Source organism: Xenopus tropicalis, chromosome 5 (assembly GCF_000004195.4).
Source record: "Xenopus tropicalis strain Nigerian chromosome 5, UCB_Xtro_10.0, whole genome shotgun sequence".
Classification (NCBI taxonomy): domain Eukaryota; kingdom Metazoa; phylum Chordata; class Amphibia; order Anura; family Pipidae; genus Xenopus; species Xenopus tropicalis.
In genome coordinates this window covers 140,465,431-140,484,742 of record NC_030681.2, presented here as the reverse complement: position 1 = coordinate 140,484,742, position 19,312 = coordinate 140,465,431, and the positions used below count along the sequence as shown (strand labels likewise).

Sequence of the window (19,312 nt, the reverse complement as noted above, 5' to 3'; positions counted from 1 at the left end):
CTGTTTTAGCGTAGCTTTGCCATGTGTAACTTTGGTGTACAAAAATAACTTTACCTATTTTGAATTCATCAGAATGTGTACTTTCCAAAAATATATGGTTTTCTGGGGGTCCCTGTGTAGTTTGGGGGTCTTACTGCATATAATAGGCTGACAGGGGGCTCTGTGTGCAAAAGCTGTGCTGGCAGGCGAGAAATCCTTATGCGCTATTTTCATTTTGGGGTCAGTACATACCGCAGACTTTGGTATATCTATGCATATTGGGCATCAATCTGTTCAGTAGGCCTCTGGTGTTCCTATTTGGGGTGACTTGCCTTTGTACGCAAGAAATTGTGTGAGGTAAATGCGGCAAACTGCAACATTTTTATGCGATTTTCTCAAATGTCATAAAAACTACTAACTTTAGGAAAGCTTTGCAGATTGGTACTTTGCTGTAGAAAGGATTCTTTACCCTTGTTGGATTTGTCAGAATGTGTACTTTCCAAAAATATATGGTTTTCTGGGGGTCCCTGTGTAGTTTGGCGGTCTTACTGCATATAATAGGCTGTCAGGGGGGTCTGTGTGCAAAAGCTGAGCTGGCAGGCGAGAAATCCTTATGCGCTATTTTCATTTTGGGGTCAGTACATACCGCAGACTTTGGTATATCTATGCATATTGGGCATCAAACTGTTCAGTAGGCCTCTGGTGTTCCTATTTGGGGTGTGTTGCCTTTGTACGCAAGGAATTGTGTGAGATAAATGCGGCAAACTGCAACATTTTTATGCGATTTTCTCAAATGTCATAAAAACCACTAACTTTAGGAAAGCTTTGCAGATTGGTACTTTGGTGTAGAAAGGACTCTTTACCCTTGTTGGATTTGTCAGAATGTGTACTTTCCAAAAATATATGGTTTTCTGGGGGTCTCTGTATAGTTAGGGGGGTTACGGTACATAATACGCTGTCAGGGGGCTCTGTGTGCAAAAGCTAAGTTGGCGAGAAATCCATATGCGCTATTTTCATTTTGGGTTCAGTACACACCACATACTTTGGTATATCTATGCATATTGGGCATCAAACTGTTCAGTAGGCCTCTGGTGTTCCTATTTGGGGTGATTTGCCATTGTATGCAATGCAATTCTGTGAGATAAATGCGGCAAACTGCAATATTTTATGTGATTTTCTGAAATGTCATAAAAACCGCTAGCTTTAGGAAAGCTTTGCAGATGGGTACTTTGGTGTAGAAAGGACTCTTTACCCTTGTTGGATTTGTCAGAATGTGTACTTTCCAAAAATATAGGGATTTTAGGGGTCACCCTACATTTCTGCAGCTTCTACCCCTCATAAAACTGCCATGTGTTTATGAATTAGGCAAAGATAAGCCATGAAATTAGTGTGCACAAGGTATATTTGGGGGTCTCTAAGTGCCATGTGCTTTGATAAACCTATGTACAGTGGGCATCAAACTGTTCAGTAGACCTCTGGGGTTCATATTTAGGGTGTTTTATCTTGGTACCTAATGTCCTGTAGAAAATAAGATGCTGTATAGTGGAAGTTTTGAGGTGATTTTTGGAAATGCCATAAAAATCATCAAACTTAGGAAAGCTTTATGGCTTGGTACTTTGGAGTAGAAAGACATGGGTACCCATTTTAGATTCGGGGAGATGTGTACTTTCCAGAAATATATGACTTTCTGGGGTGAATGTACTTTTTACTAGCATTATCCCACATATAATGATGTAAATGTATTGATTTTGCAGAAGCTGAAATGACAGAAATGATAGTTCATATGGGGGTATGTTCACATTGGGGCCCCTACATGCCACATACTTAGGTAAACCTATACATATTGGGCATCAAACTGTTCAGTAGACCTCTGGGGTTCATATTTAGGGTGTTTTGTCTTGGTACCTAATGACCTGTAGAAAACAAGATGCTGCATAGTGGAAGTTTTGAGGTGATTTTTGGAAATGCCATAAAAATCATCAAACTTAGGAAAGCTTTATGGCTTGGTACTGTGGAGTAGAAAGACATGGGTACCCATTTTAGATTCGGGGGATGTGTACTTTCCAAAAATATATGACTTTCTGGGGTGAATATACTTTTTACTAGCATTATCCTACATATAATGATGTAAATGTATTTATTTTGCAGAAGCTGAAATGATAGATCATATGGGGGTATGTTCTCATTGGGGCCCCTACATGCCACATACTTAGGTAAACCTATAAATATTGGGCATCAAACTGTTAAGTGGGCCCCTGGCGTTCATATTTAGGGTGTTTTATCTTGGTACCTAATGCTATGTGGGAGATAATATGCTGGAAACTGGAAGCTTTGAGTGGATTTTTGGAAATGTTATCAAAATTGCCAACTTTAGGAAAGCTTTGCGGCTTGGTACTGTGGAGTAGAAAGACATGGGTACCCATTTTAGATTCGGGGGAATGTGTACTTTCGAAAAATATATGGCTTTCTGGGGTGAATGTACTTTTTACTAGCTTTATCCCACATGTAATGATGTAAATGTTGATTTTGCAGAAGCTGAAATGACAGAAATGACAGTACATATGGGTGTATGTTCACATTGGGGCCCCTACATGCCACATACTTAGCTAAACCTATACATATTGGGCATCAAACTGTTCAGTGGACCCCTGGCATTCATATTTAGGGTGTTTTATTTGGTTACTTTATGACCTTTAGGAGTTAAGATACTATAGACTGGAAGCTTTGAGTGGATTTTAAAAAAAATTCACAAATTTTGATAAAAACCAATAACTTTAGGAAAGCATTGCAACTTGATAGTTTGGAGTAGACAGACAGTTGTGCCTATTCTGGATTCCCCAGAATCTCTTCTTTCTAAAAATGTAACTTTTTCTGGGATAAACTTTCTGTTAGCGGAATTTTTGGCCTTAAAATCTAAAGTATGCAGCTTTCTGGAGCAGTGCTTTGGAAATTTGGTAGTGTACTGCTGGGAGTTTTTGACCTATACATGTGAGAAATCTCCATAAAACTATATATATTTGGTATTGGCACATTCAGGAGACATGGGACTTTCAAAATCAGGTGTATTTTCATGCATAAAATAATTTTTGTTTCTGGTATGTGTGTTTATATTATGGAAAATATATTTTTTTTCATTTTTTAGACATTTAGAAGCCTATATCTTGTTACAAAATTGGAATTACACAAAAATTCTACCATATTTTAAAAGCTTAGGTTGTCCTGAAAAAAACAATATATTGTTTTCCTGGGTAAACTAAAAGTTCCCCCAAGGAAAGGCCCCTAAAGTGAAACAGTGCAAAATGTTCAAAAACTGTCTGGCAGTAGAAGTTCCGCTTTGTTCAAAACGGCTGGCAGTGAAAGGGTTAATGCACAGAATTTATTACTGTCCTATATATATTGATAATGTGTGAGTGCAGGGGACCCATGTGTTTGTATGTAAGGATTTACAGGATTGCTAGCACAGTTCCTATTGGCTAATGCCCTGCAGATAAGTGAAGGCTTAGCACAATGCAGAGGGCTGCTGATTTTTTTCAGTAGAAGGAAGAGAAGAGGCACAGTCATTGGATGGGATAGGCCCCCAAATCACTAACCTGCCCAGGGGCCCATATTATCTTAATTTACTTGTGGGCAAGGAACTGAGGTACCTGGTAAAAAAAATGCCCCTGTTGTGAAACAGTTGAGATGAAATTGGCTCCAGTAATCGGAGTTACCCATCCTTATGAAATGATTCTTTATTTGTGCTCACCAAGCTTCCAGACGAAATCTCTAATTGAATAACTCAGGTGATTGCGTCTGAACCGTTCGTAGCGGTCTCGCCATTCAGCCGCTCTAATGGAATATTTACCGCAGCCTCGCTGAATGCAGCAATAATACAAGTTCATCCGGAAGAATTTAAACAAGAAAAGTTTTCTTGGATTGAATAACTTTTAATAAACAAACTCCTGTCCTTTTATTTGATTTCCACAGCAACTAAGCACTTTCTTCCTCTTCTAAAGATTCCTCCTTTAGCTCTCACTGCAGCGGCTGTAACGTTCCCTTTATATTCCTTACTCTTCCTCTTACATTATTACCTGGATTGAGATTGCAGCATTACACACTGATTTCTAGGATTCTATCATCTATCTATCTAATTGTCTATCTGTCTATCTATCTATCTATCTATCTATCTATCTATCTATCTATCTATCTATCTATCATCTTTCTATCATCATCTATCTATCTATATCTATCTAATTGTCTATCTATGTATTATCTATCTATCTATGTATCATCTATCTGTCTAATTATCTATCTATGTACCATCTATCTATCTACCTATCATCTATCTACCTATCATCTATCATCTATCTATCTATCTTATCTATCTATCTATCTCCATCTAATTGTCTATCTATCTATGTATTATCTATCTATGTATCATCTATCTATCTATCTATCTGTCTAATTATCTATCTATGTACCATCTATCTATCTACCTATCATCTATCTATCTTTCTATCTAATTGTCTATGTATCATCTATCTATCTATCTATATGTATTATCTATCTGTCTATCTATCTAATTTTCTATCTATGTATCATCTATCATTTATCTATCTATCATCTATCGATCTATCTATCTATCATCTATCTAATTGTCTATCTATCATCTATCTGTCTGTCTATCTATCTATCTGTGTAATTGTCTATCTATGTATCTATCTATCTATCTATCATGTATTATCTATCTATCTAACCATCTATCTGTCTCTATCATCTATCTATCGTCTATGTATTATGTTTATATCATACATATATATATATCTGTCTGTCATCTATATCTATCTATCTATCTAATCGTCTCTCTAGCTATGCATCGATCGTCTATGTATCTATTTGTCTATCATCTCTCTCTCTTGCTTTCTGTCTGTCTGCCTATCATCTATCTGTCTGTCATCATGTGTCTATGCATACTGTATGTCATCCATCTATCAGTTCTATCTGTCTCACTCTATACAAGATAATGTGAGTCATTTCTTGAATATCTATCTAAATAAAAAGACAGAATTTAATTCATTCTTTTAATACAAAAAAAGATTGTGCATCCCCTTTTAAGTGTAATACCCCTTGTTAGTTCTACCCTTGCCCCCAACTTTTAATTTTTAATGTATTGTCTCTCTTGGGGTGTTTGGGAAGGCTGCTTAGAATGAGGGACCACAATGTCGTATTTGGATTTTCATTTAATTTTTTTTCCTGTGCCATTTATCTCTTCCATAGGGAGCCCTGGCCGGGGGCAGATGTACAGGTTAGTGGCACACATGCCTTGCTGCTCTGGATAGTATATTGGTAGCCATTATATCTCTGTGTGTAGCCATAATTCTCTAGGCATTAGGCACAGAGTAGATATGGGAAGTGGCATGTCCGCGCACCTCTTGCCTTTCATACAGGGAGGCAGGTACCAGCAGTCGGATCATGGATAGTTGGCAGAAAATCATCACGTTTATCAGGCAACAACATAAATTATAGACTAGCCTTCTTAAATATTACATTGTAACATCTTCCCGAGCACTTATCTGCCATTGTGTTCCAGTGTCGCAGTGCCGGCCTGACATTATTCCACTCAGGTATTTATAGAAAGGCAGTCGGAATTTGCCTTTTTAGGCCTGCGTTTTGCTTGATGTAATTGCTCCTGACAATGTGCTGATAGCAATTGATTTTTGGTTTGTCCTCCATTGTCAAGGAGAGAAGCCGCTCGGCTTTTCTCTATACAGGGTTTTTCTTTTGTTTTTAAATGATGTTGGACATGAATGACTGGTGATGTATAAATAATGTGTGGGAATAATGGGCCGGCGAATTGCGCCATTTCGGTGGAATACGCACCACGTAGGCATTCTACTTGCGGCTAGAAATCGAGTTGAAAGGAATCAGGAATAGGAATCAAGTTGAAAATGCCAACAGATGCTGGGTACATGTATTTTTAATGATATTTAAGGGACATATTTGTATTCTATAGATATTTAGCAGAACAGCAGTGTCAGAACTTCCGTGCTCCAACTTATCCACAGACCAATTTTCCATCATTTTTCCACCTCTACCGACAATTTTCAAAAATGTCTGTAGAAGTGGACAAGGCTATTGTGTATGACCTTTTTTGAAAGTGTTTTTTGTACCCATTACATTTTTACAGGCATTTTTTACACCAAAATGTCTCCACCATAACAAATAAACAAACAAAAGGAATTCTGGGAATGAATTTCAAACAAGCTCCAAAAAAATCCCATTGAAATGGGTTTATGTAAATGGGATTTTTTGGAGCTTGTTTGGAATTCATTCCCAGAATTCCTTTTGTTTATTTGTATCTGTATGAGGCAGTCTCCTCAACCCTGATGATTTGTTTGTGTTCCACCTTAACAAAAAGGCCAGAAAATGTATAAAGATCATTATTTTTTACCATGTAACACTTTTAAAAATTTGGTGGCATTACGAGAAATCCTTAAAGCTATGAGATAGCTTCTGTGAATTTTTCATGCCTAAGACATTTTTAAAGTTTGACAACCAACACTTTTGTGAATTCCCCTCCATGTGTCCATGTGCATGATTTACAAATAATAGAGGTCAAAATTGGCCAGACAAAAGGGGCCAGGGTTAATGGGGTACTGCCCGTAAGGCGGAATTCTGTGGGGTCTGTATGCTTTTTAATATGGATATTTGAATAAAAACACAATTTTTAAGTAAAGATTTTGTAGTGAGTTTGGGATACTTCATTAATATAGACTCCAAACTATATATAATAAAGCACACATAAGTATAGACAGAAAGGGAGAAAAAAAAGAAGACAGGATAAATCAAATTGGCTTGTAGGAAGGACATATATCTCTAAAAAGTATCATTTTAAAGGGGACATCTACCCACCAAACAACATATCTACCATTGCTTAGAGTGCTTTTGTGAGCACTTGTTACAGTAATCAGTTTTTTTTCTTTAAGCTTTTATGATGTTAGCAGTTTTACACTACTAATACTATGAAATTGTAACATGAATACTAATACTATAAAACTGTCCCCCGATATTCTGTCTGCCCGCTGGACAGACAGAACACCAGAATCATATGTTACTGATGCAGGGGGCATCTCTTGGTACTTTTCTACTCCGTTCTGTTGGAAACAAGGACAGGTTTATACACAGCAGCGTTGGATTTGCAGATGTTCCTAAGTTCTGATTCAGCTCATCCTAAATAATCTCACATTCTGCGGCAGCAATTTAAACAGTGAAATGCCCCCATTCCGCCTGTGCTGCAGCGCTAATGTATTATCAGGATCAGAACTCCATTCGTCAGCTCTATAGGTGATTTCACAGCTACGATCTCAGGTGATAGAGAGCGAAATTGCCGGCATTTGCAATACTAAATGATTTCAACCTCAATGATGACTCTGGGACTCGATAATGGAACTTAATTAGCTGCTAATTGAAAGACTATGTCATTAACTATGAACCGGGGCTCTCTATGCCAGTTTTTGATAACAGATGTGTCTTTTCATATTCGGCTTTCCAGTTTCCAGGGTTTCGCACATCAGGTATAAATATTAAATATTCGACTTTACTGCAGCTGTGCTGATGCACAGAATGTAAGAACATATCACATAGACAATGCACTTTTTTGGCTTCTGATTTATTCTAAGGCTGGGACCTGGCCGGTGGAGCCATTACCCAGTGTGGCCCTAGCTTCAGCTCTGACATAGCTACGCCAGCATTCATCTTTTTGCAGGGGGTGGGCAAGAGCAGAAGCCACCATTGCTGTTGATGCCCCAGGCGCAGAGTACTGCAGTCACAGGCTTCTCTGCAGGGCCAGAAACAGGATAAGTAGAACTCATGGTCATAGATAAGTAGAACTTCTACCTCAAGTAAAGATAGAAAAAAAAGAATCAGTAGCATGAAAGGACCAGGTGACAATAAACATGTAGGTGCAGAGGGATATGAGTGAATAGGGAGTAAGAATGAGAAGCCTGGAAGTCATTGGGGGCATAGGTGCTTGGGTGGGTTTAAGGAAAACTATACCCCCAGAATGAATACTTAACCAACAGATAGTTTATATTATGTTAAGTGACCTATTAAAGAATTTTGCCAATCTGGAATATATTTATTCCAGATTGGAATAATCTGGAATATATTTATTAGTAAATATTGCCCTTTTACATCCTTTCCCTTAAGTATTCTGGATAAGGGGTCTTTCCATAATTTGGATCTCCATACCTTAAGTCTACTAAAAAATCAATAAAATATTAATTAAAACCAATAGGATTGTTTTACATCAAAAAGGATTATTTATATCTTAGTTGGGACCAATTACAAGGTACTGTTTTATTATTACAGAGAAAAAGGAATAATTTAACCATTAAATAAACCCAATAGGAATCTTCTGCCCCCAATAAGGATTAATTATATCTTAGTTGGGATCAAGTACAGGTACTGTTTTATTATTACAGAGAAAAGAGAATCATTTAACCATGAAATAAACCCAATAGGGCTGTTCTGCCCCCAATAAGGGGTAATTATATCTTAGTTGGGACCAATTACAAGGTACTGTTTTATTATTACAGAGAAAAGGGAATCATTTAAACATGAAATAAACCCAATAGGACTGTTCTGCCCCCAATAAGGGGTAATTATATCTTAGTTGGGACCAATTACAAGGTACTGTTTTATTATTACAGAGAAAAGGGAATCATTTAAACATGAAATAAACCCAATAGGACTGTTCTGCCCCCAATAAGGGGTAATTATATCATAGTTGGGATCAATTACAGGTACTGTTTTATTATTACAGAGAAAAGGGAATCATTTAACCATGAAATAAACCCAATAGGGCTGTTCTGCCCCCAATAAGGGGTTATTATATCTTAGTTGGGACCAATTACAAGGTACTGTTTTATTATTACAGAGAAAAAGGAAATCAGTTTTTAAATTCAGAATTATTTGATTAAAATGGAGTCTATGGGAAACATGGTTCCCGTAATTCGGAGCTTTCTGGATAATTGGTTTCTGGATAAGGGATCCCAGAATTTTCTGTCCCACTTTAATCGGGACAGTTGGGAGGCATGCGTTATTCACGCGAGTTACACTATGCCAGACAGGCAACAGAACATTCCCTGTGGGCCTTTGTCCTTATTCCTTGACTTGTATACTGAGAAAGATTAAGTCTGCTCTAACAGACAAATAAAAGGATAACTGGGAAAGGGAAGACAAATGTACTGGGCACAAAGAGTTACTGTAGGGCAGACTGTAATGGCAACATGTTTATCCTAAGGGTATGAGCGCTGCCATCTGCTCTATATCTCCCTAAGTGCCGCTCTCTTATCAGCACTGTAGGGCCCCTCGTTAGCTTATCAGAACGAACGTCTCACAGGCCAGAAGCAGCCACTGGGTTTCCTGGCGGATTCGCATTATATCTGTGGAATAGCAAAGATAGCTTATTTTCTTCTACTGCTGCCCTAAATTTGATTTAGCAGGTAGCAGCCTTTCCTCAGCTATTATGCGGGCCGCTTTTACTGGAGCGTCGTGGCAGAAAACATTTGATGTACTAGCCTTTCCCTCGCTCTGTCAGGAAATACATTTCACTTATTAAACTTTCAGGATAAATTCACTTGCAGAAATGAGAGTTCTCTTCGGCCACAGAATATTTCCCCATAGAAGCGCGGCACATACGGATAGTTTGCTGAAAATTAACTAGGGGAAGCAAATATCAAGTGGTGTTGGGCTTTTTGTTCTTTTCTATTGAAAAATACATTTTCTATGATTTTCCAGTAGTTCTTGAATTATCTTCAGAGCAGAATCCAGAACGTTGACTCCAATGCCAAAGCTGTTATTATATAGATGCAGAGAAGAGGGTGGCTGGTATAACACAGCAAGATGGTACCAGTAACACTTTATGATGTATTATCAGTGTCACCGCAGGTCTTGACTGGGATTCAAAATAGTCCCTGGCATTCCAAGTACACAGAGGCCCACACAGCCCCCCACCAGCCCAATAACTAGTGACTGTCTATGGCATCTTACAGCAGCCCCTTTGGAATTTGCCTGAACCCACAGATTGCCGTCTTGGCCTGTGCAACCTCCTCTTAAATGGGCAGTGCTAAATCTTATAAAGAGAAACTGGTGTATTTACAGCGCTGCCATGTTTCCTTGTTCCTAGGTCTTCCTTGTACCAAACTGAGCTGCCCAGTAGTGCAGTAGAGTAAGATCCCAAGGAGTACTGTTACTGCGCTTGTGGCCAGGGTGGCGCAAGGGACACTTAGCAGCAAGGAAAATACAGCAGTGCAATGCTACTATTGGAAAGTACCCATTTTAATTTTTCAGCACACAAGACCAGGGTACAGAAGTCAGCAATTTCACCTACAGAGGCCTAATATGTTGCCCCCCCCATGTATTTTTTTTATTGTCTATTGCCCCATATCCACTCTGTAACCAATCAGAGCATTAAAGGAACAGTTCAGTGTAAAAATGAAACTGGGTAAAATGGATAGACTGGGAAAAATAAAAAATATTGCAACATAGTTAGTATTGTAATCTATAAAGGCTGGAGTAAGCAGATGTCTAACATAATAACCAAAACTCTCCTTTTGCTTTCAGCTCTCTAACCTCTTAGTCAGTCAGTGATTTTAGGGGGGCACATGGGCCATAACTGTTCAGTTAGTTTGTGAGCATGCAGGTCAGATTCAAATGCAAACTAACTGAACAGTTATGTCCCATATGCCCCCCCCCTCAAGTCACTGATTGATTACTGACTGCTAGCAGCTTAGAGAGCTGTAAAGGAAGAAGTAGTGTTCTGGCTATTACGTTAGACATCTGCTCACTCCAGCCTTGATACATTTTTACTTTATTTTGCCCACTCTGCCTCACCATCCTCTAACCAACCACAGCACTAGTCCATTTACATTCACATGCTCTAGCCAATCAGTTTCCTTTAGTAGTTTCATGTTCTTCCTTTAATTTATCCCACTAATGGTTATATTAATGCATGAGTCAGCAGCAGGAGCAGCCATTTTGACCCCTACTTGAGCTTTACTAAGGGCTGAACAGAGAAACAATTTGTTGCATTAGTTGCTGGCATGTATCTGATGCTGCTGCTGAGAAATGTATCAATTGTTATATCGTATTGCACCAGCTGAGAAAGATGGCTACCTGGTACAGAGCTGATACTGGGATGTGGAATGGGAAAAACTGAAATTATTTCACTTTACAGCTTTAAAAACTATTTAATAAGTAGGGGTAGCATCAAAATGTATGAAAGCCCTCTCTGTGACAGTGCCGGTCAGTACAACCTGTTATACTTTGGTAGGTAAATTGTTTTCTGTTTCATTTTGATTGGTTGGATAAAATCCTGCCTTTTTAAGACAATAGCAGCTGATCATATTTATTTTGTTTTTTCCCTTGCAGGAGCTGCTTGCAGTTAATTACCGACTGCCCCAATTCCGTCCAAGAGGAGCTCGATTTGATTCGGTCTCTGGGTTACCTGGAAGAATTTGGAGTAAAGATTTTGCCATTGCAAGGTAATTCCGCTCACAGTTATAGTAAAGTCTAGGATGTGTGTTTGCCTCAGTGTAGCGATGGATTGTTCTGTCTCCGATAGATAAAGAAGCTGTCAGTCTGATGTGGCCTTTTAAATGCAATCGGTGGCCCTGGGCTTTTAACCAGATCGATCACTGATGGTTTGATACGAGCAGGTGTCTCTCCTTTAGCGAGTCTGTGTGTGCAAGTGCCGGGATTTTCAGCATTGCTGTTAGTGCGGCCCTACTGAGTGAGCTGAATCAAAACTAAAACACAATCTATAAGGGCAATTGATTTTGCTCGAGTCGTTTGGTTCTGGCCGGCTAATGCAATCACTGGATACACCTTTTCACTCCGGGAGATTGCACATTTGAGTTTTATTTATCGGGGCCAAATTGCCGCTTTCTGACATTAACAAAATGTTTTGCTTTAAACTTTACTCTTTCTTCAAAGGCATCTGTAGAGCAGTGTTGGTATGCACGCCACGTGGCCGCACAATACACTAGCAACAAAATAGAGCATCTAAAGAGAACGGAACAGGTGTTAAGTTTGCTCCACTTTTTGCTTTCTATGGAGCAAACTTTGCATTTTTTATTGCAATTTCCTATCATGGTGGTGTTGTTCTACAACCGCATTCATCTCCCACCTTAAAAAGTAAGAACCATGCTTGTTTGGGAGACAGGCTAAAAGGAGCCCAACAGCCCTTCTCAAATGCAAGACAAACACAGAGACCCTTCTTAAAACAAAAGGTATTCACGTGCTTCATAGTATTTCCTAAAAGCCAAAAATGAAAGGCTTCACCTACACTTAAGGAATTGTAGGTGGAAACATGCAAATGACTCCCTAATGTCCCTTTGGCCAACTATGCATCCAGAACCGCTGGTTCATTAGCACGGATACAGCCTAAATGTGGGGCCATACACGGCAAATTCTAGCTGCCGTTATCGGTCCTTTAGACTAATTCGGCAGCTTATCTGCCTTTGTATGGGCATGAATAACAGGCCTTCCCGACTGACATCTGGCCTGGAATCGGCCAGATCCTTATCGGGCAGGTTTGATTATTCCGATTGATCGAGAACTGCATCAACATGTTGATGCAGTCCCTGAACCAATGGTGCCTTTACCTGCCATTCTAATTAGATCGTTTGGCCCTTGGGCCTGATATCGCCCACCTGTTCAACATTTTCAGACAGCCTGTTTTGATCTTAGATCTTTTCAGTGCAAGATATTGGAACTGGGGATGTAGCGAACCTCGAAAAAAAAGTTCGCGAACTTACGCCAAAAAGTGCGAAAGTTTGCGAACTTTGCGAAGCCCATAGACTTCACTGGGAAGGCGAACTTTAAAACCTAGAAAAGCCATTTCTGGCCAGAAAACTGATTTTAAAGTTGTTTAAAGGGTGCCACGACCTGGACAGTGGCATGCAGGAGGGGGATCAAGGGCAAAAATTTCTCTGAAAAATACGTTGTTGACGCAAGCTATTCCTATGTATATGCAAAGGCAGCTGGCAGACCTAGCGGAAAGACGCAGCGTTTTTTGCTATTTCGCACTATTAGCACCATGGAAACGGGATTTGCTGAAAAACGCCATGTGTGGCTTGTGCGGCGTTTCTAGGCCGAGAAAAAACGCCGCGGAAAAACGCCACGCGAACCCAAATTGCGAACATGTGCGAAAAGTTTGCCAACTTGCGAACACCCGATGTTCGCGCGAATTAGTTCGCTGGCGAACAGTTCGCTACATCTCTAATTGGAACATGGCTTCTGAGGGGATGGGACCTGGAAATCAGCAAAGCAAAAGAAACATATTAGTTAGGGAGAGAGCAGCTAAAAGGAGCCCAAGAGCCTCTCAAAAAAAAGAGCTTCTCAAAAAAAAAAAAAAAAAAAAAAAAGTATATCCCACACATCTATCATATGGCACAATGCACGCACAACCCCTCTCATGTTTTAGTTTTCTCGTCAGCCTCAGTAGACAACTCGGAACATATTTTCCAAATCATAATGGTTTCACTTAAGGTAAGAAACAAGCAGTTACCGAAGGAAGGGGGCAACCACTAGAATGGACTTTGTATTCTATAGAAGAACAATAATCATTTCCTATTATCATTTACAATGCTGTATCTGTGAATGTGTTTCCCAGGGGAAGCTGGTTTGTATCCTTGGGAAGTGACATTCCAGAGCCCTGGGTGAGCACCGAAATACTTCATAAAGCAAAAAGAGTCAAATCCATTTATGCTTAGATCTCGCCTTGAGGTAGAACGGCCAGAGAAATGTTACATCCTCACACGTACACCTTGCTAAGATATTAATGCGTGTAAGCTGCCCTCTGTTGCTGCACGTCGGGGCCCAGGAGCCTGATTTATACTGGTCATAGGGAATTTTCTCTATTAAGAAACTTCAAAGGAAAAGCTGGAGGGGTAGAACTGCAAGGAGGACTGTGTGCGAGTACGGGGCTAGACATTAAGGCATGATTAGCTTAGCTGGGGGCACTTCTGTCTGCATTCGCTTTTACACATCAGCCATTTGTCTCCTGGCTCATCTATTATTAGCTCTGTCTGCCACCGACTTGGATAAACAAAGCTGTGTGCATGTGCCTATGCATCACAAGTCATGCCAATAGGATTCCATTGCTGTAACCACTGACATAGCATTAATGCTAACACTCATAGTTCATTTACATTGCTATGCCAATGCTTGTAATGACATTCTGAATCAGCATTTGGTATGATATAGCTTAAGCCTACTTGCTGTATTCGAAAGTAGCTTGATGAAATTATCTTTTTATAAAGATGTCACATTGGAGACCTGCATTTGTCAGTGTGCGCTGTGTGGGGTGAGAATTTTTTAAAAATGGGAGGAGAAAGGTTAATGGGGGTATAGATTGAGCATTCATAGGCATGGAGCTTCTGTGTCTGTGCTAAAAGCCAAATGAACCTTGTCCTAAGGACGAGACCTTATTGTTGCCTTGCTTTGCTGCTGCTCAAGGTAGGGGGCACCTATGTGACTTATTCTGCCTGCCCCTCTGGGATAGAGTGCTGCATAACGCATAACGTCTCTAATGCATAACATCTCTGTGCTTCAAAATGGAACACAAAGGCCTGCTGCCGTTCTTCAAGACCACACCACAATGCGCACAGCTCAACAAAATGTGGCCTTTACTAGTTCCAATGCGAGCAAAATATGTAAACGTTTCTACTACTTCCTTCCTTTCCTCTCTTTCCCCCTCCTTTCTTCTCTAACCACTTATACCTTGTTTTGTTTGAAAAAGGAAAATAAAAGCAATTTAAAGAAAAAAAAAATATGTGGCCTTTTCTTTGCACTTGAAACACTGCCTTGTGCAATGAAAATTACCCCTTCTGTCTTTAATACCCTCTATTCTTTTGCCTACTTCCCCCTGCCCTTTCCCTTTCTCAAGACCTCCTGGTTTTTCTTTGAGACAGGGTGAGGGTATAGGGGGAAAGACATTGGCCACTGGGCAGCAGAGAACATTTGTCAGTGCCCAAACAATTTATTGAAAATTCATTAAAAGGTTTATATCCCTATGTGTTTCGTGCCCTCAAAAGCACTTAATCATCAGCCCATGATTAGTGTTTTTGAGTGCATGAAATGTGTAGGGCCACTGGGGATGCCCCTTGTTTTCATGTTGTTAGTTTATCCGCTTCCTAAGCTAAGGGTCCAGAGCCGGTGTTCTTAAACAGAGACCTATACTAATGCATAGAAAGGCACAATGCAGCAGAATTCTGTAGCCCTATGTGTCAGTATCTGTTTGGTACTAGTCCTTCCATGGCACAGAGAAGTTACCCAATTAGGAGACCCATGCGCATAGAACTTTTTCACACAGTTGTTCAAGTGAGATGATCATTCCGAGGGCAAATTCCTTGCAGCCATTAGTGCCCCTCAAGTGCTTAGTCTCCTTTTTTTTTCTCCATATAATGAAGAATAACGCTGGTCGATAAATGCAGTCATTAGTGAACATTTATGAAATGCCAAAGCCGACTCTGCCGAGTTAGATATTTTTGCTACCGATAGATTTAAATGTTCAACATAAATTCATGCCTCACAGTTATAAAAATCAATTTTAGCGTTTGAAGTTCCAAACAGCGAGGCTAATGCCTGCCACAATCTATGTACATGTGAGGGTTCTGTGCCGAGCGCATCTGAGTCTGACATACTGCAAAACATCATTAGGGATGCACTTCCCTCCCGTATATTTATCTGGCCCCTTCCTGCCTGTATTATTGGCTAGCCTTCTGGTTAATAAATGTAATAGCTAAGTTAGAGCCATTAGTGTACATACAGTACATAGCGGTTACATTCAAGAGCTGTCCTACTTGTCTCCCTGTTTTTCTAGGAACATTTAATAAATATATCCTTTATGGAGAATCGTATTATCTGTACATTGCAGAAGGAATATTTGTTGTTGGACTAAGATGCCACCACCCTTTTCCAACCAGCTGCCCGTGCCCTCCAACAGGCAGATAAGTGACAGCTGCACCCAAATACTTTGTGGTACAAACTGTTATCAAGAGCCTTGCCCACAATTCCAGGTGTAGTATCAGAACCCTCTTCCCTTCAGAGAAGATAAACATTGTCCCCCAGTGTAATTAGCCCCTCACCGAAGACCCCTATTGATGTGCCGATAGTCCCATATTCTCCCTATTAAAGAGGCAGTATATGCCCTAGTTCAACATAAGCTCAATGGATAGGGGTTGTACTATATGGTTTTGTTATTTCTTGAGAGAGGGAGATTTCTTAAAAAAGGGAGATTGGAGCTTCTCCATGCTTGGACCTTGCATGAAAGGTAGTTAGATTCCAGTGCACAGTCTACTACATTATGGAAAATGAAAAGATCTGATTGGTCGATATGGCACAATACAGTGCCACTGTTCAGGGCCATACTGGGGTGTGGGGGTCCTACCGGGGCTGCCCGCACACACCCCCTGCTGCTCCCCCTGAACGAACATATCTGAAACTTACCTTGGAGGAGGGAAGTACACTGCAAAAGTGCCTGTTGCCGGGATCAGGTCTGGGTTGGCAGGGCCTGCCGGGTTTCCCGCCCGCCCAGTCTGATTCTGTTAGTAAATCTTCCCCATGGAATAACTTTTGCCTCTCTAACTATTGTGGTTATTACTCCATAAGATGGAATGGGTATAGACTGTGTGTATACACAGCTTTCTCTCCATGTACCAGGTTTGTTGCCCAAAGTACAGGGCAGGAGGTACTTCAAGGGCTCACTTTGTGCATTGCACTTATTCACTCAGTTGATCATTGTCTATAATGCTTGTCTCTGAGGCAATATATAATATCAGGGCATCGCATATACCCCAGGCAGGAGCACTAATAGGGTCAGCTTGAGCTTAATAAAAATGTTTCTTAACAGTTTATTGCTGGGAAAGCGTCTCCAAATCACAGGGCTGACTCCTGCATTGAGAGGTTGGACTAGTAAGGGTGCTTATTATTGTCCACGGGCATTGCTTCTCATTTTGTCTGTGACTACTGAAAAGGGGGAAAAGTTCTAGAAAGTGCAGCCATTAAGAAAAGGGCACTTGGATATATATTTGGTTATGGGCAGCTGACAAACTGAGATCATTTACTGATTGCTTCACATCCATACATGTAGCTCGGAGCTGGACGGGAAAGGTCAGAGCAGAGTTGGGCCCAGCTTTGTGTGAATGATGTTCTCCCACTGACTTCCCTCCATTTGTTTAACGACCCTGGGAAAATGTCAGTAGGCACAGCGCTTTTGCTTTTGGCTCATTTCTATGGTTCCCCATAGACAGACGTTCTATTTTTATATCTGAATAGCAATCGTGGTTTATGGGTTTCTTCTTTAATCCAAAAGGGGACTTTTAACAGGATAATGTCGCCATTTTTACAGAGATTCCGTTTGTTAAATTTGGCCTTAGGTAGTGGCATATGCTGTGTATTGAGAATTTATTGGAGCTGGTTTGCATAAAAGAATTGATCTTGTCCTCTGCATTTTTATTTCAAGTCATTCCTATATACAGTAGAATTGGTTAGCCCTTGGTAGAACAGCTAAGGCCAGTAGATATATATTCATTTTTTAAAGCTTAAAGGAGAAGGAAAGTCATTTTGACATTTTACTGCCATTAGATTCGCCACATTAGTGCCACCTAGAATGCTTTATTTATTCTGCAGAAAGCTTTAATATGCCTGAGTAAAGAGCCCTAGAAGCTCCCTCTGATAGCAGCTGCCATTTTAGCTTGGTCTTGGTAACTTCCTGCTGCAGTTATAGCCTTGGAAGCTCAGATCACACATTCCTTAGGGAGGGAGGAAGGAATGAGTTCTTATGCATTCTTATTGGAGGGGGAAGCAGGAGAGAGGAGAGAACTGAGCAGACTCGTGCCCCAAACCTGATGGAGCCCTAAAAGAGAGGAAGTCTGATACCAAAGAACATGTTCGTAAAAAAGGAGACAAGAAATCACATGTTTCTTTTGATAGAGGACTCAGTGCAGCTCTTCAGTGAGTGCTTAGGCTGTATTTACATAGACTTTTCTGATAAAGCTTACTTAGTTTTTACCTTTCATTCTCCTTTTACTAAAGAACTATGGTAGAAATGCTGTACATTATGTTTTGGGCTTCTATGCCAGCCCAAGGCAGAGCCCTTTAACAATATTTATGCTGCAGAGGCAGAATAACTCTTGCTTTAAGACAAAGAAACTAGACTCTAGAAAGTGCCACAATTGCAGGGGACACTGGGGATTCTGTGATTAAAGTTTGTCTAAAGAGGTGTGGGTCACTTATGTCTAAATATAACCTCAGCCACATTTAAATAGGAAGGTCTGGTTCTATCTAGAACCTCTGTCCCCTTAAGCAGTTGGAGTTATACAGTTAATAGTAATGCCCCATATACTGTGAAGCCCTTTATCCTTGCTGCTGCTCTCCATACCAGTGAGATACTTGGGTCAGGGTTCATAAATACCATAAAAAAGGGAACAAAATACCTGCCATTTTAGATTTCAGTAATTATCCATGGTGTCCCCAGTACGTCTCTCCGCATATAGCTAGACCCATGCCTGGAGCAATGTTGCTTAGTAATTTAGCCAAATTTACCCCCAATCCTTTTGCTCTGGGACAGTAACACATAATGGCAGATTTTATTCTATTATTTCTGCCTTTATTTGAAGGCAGCAATAATGTGGGAATGCCATGGAAATATGATTTTATTTCCATTCTACATGTAACAGCTCACCGTATGTAAAAGCTAACACGCCACTGCCCTTTTCATATGAATGTCCCCTGCAGCCCCGGTGATGGTGCAAGTTCAGCACCTACTCAACAAAGGGCTTTCAGCACCTCGGAGAGCAGTCAGCACTGAGCCTGTAGCGCTCTAGTCAGGGAGGGTTTGTCAGCGCTCTCCAAGGTGCTGAAGTCTCACTGCCATCTCGGATTGCTGCATCCCTTCCCATGGATCTGTTCATTAAATGTGCCGGCTGCCCAGTCCCCACACGCTGAGCTGCATAGATGTTTTTGACCTGAATCTCATAACCGTTAAACCATCCTACTAGGTTTCATACAGAGCTGCCTCTTATAAGGGGTATGTAAACCCTAAAAGTGCCTAATAAAAAAAATTGTTCTAAGCAACGTTCCAGTAGTAATAAGCAATGGTTTTAAAAGTATACTATGTATTTTAGAGAATAATGTTAGTCTGTAGTTTCTACACATGGAAGTTCCTAGATTGCTTTTCTCAGCCATAAACAGATGCAGAACAGCAAGCCTGTTAACACTTGTGGGTGTGCTGAAGGTGCAGTTGTGGGTGAGCACAGGGCACATACCTATTTTGCCTGCCCACCCC

At 40.3% G+C, this 19,312-nt stretch overlaps 1 protein-coding gene across 1 annotated transcript in view; it reads left to right on the top strand.

Annotated features, from left to right (window-relative positions):
* nbas (NBAS subunit of NRZ tethering complex) overlaps positions 1-19,312 on the top strand; it is a 425,480-nt gene that overhangs the window by 146,265 nt on the left and 259,903 nt on the right. Inside the window, exon 31 of the mRNA XM_002941372.4 lies at positions 11,392-11,504. Coding sequence (XP_002941418.3) covers positions 11,392-11,504 — 113 coding nt within the window. The remainder of the gene's footprint in view (positions 1-11,391; positions 11,505-19,312) is intronic.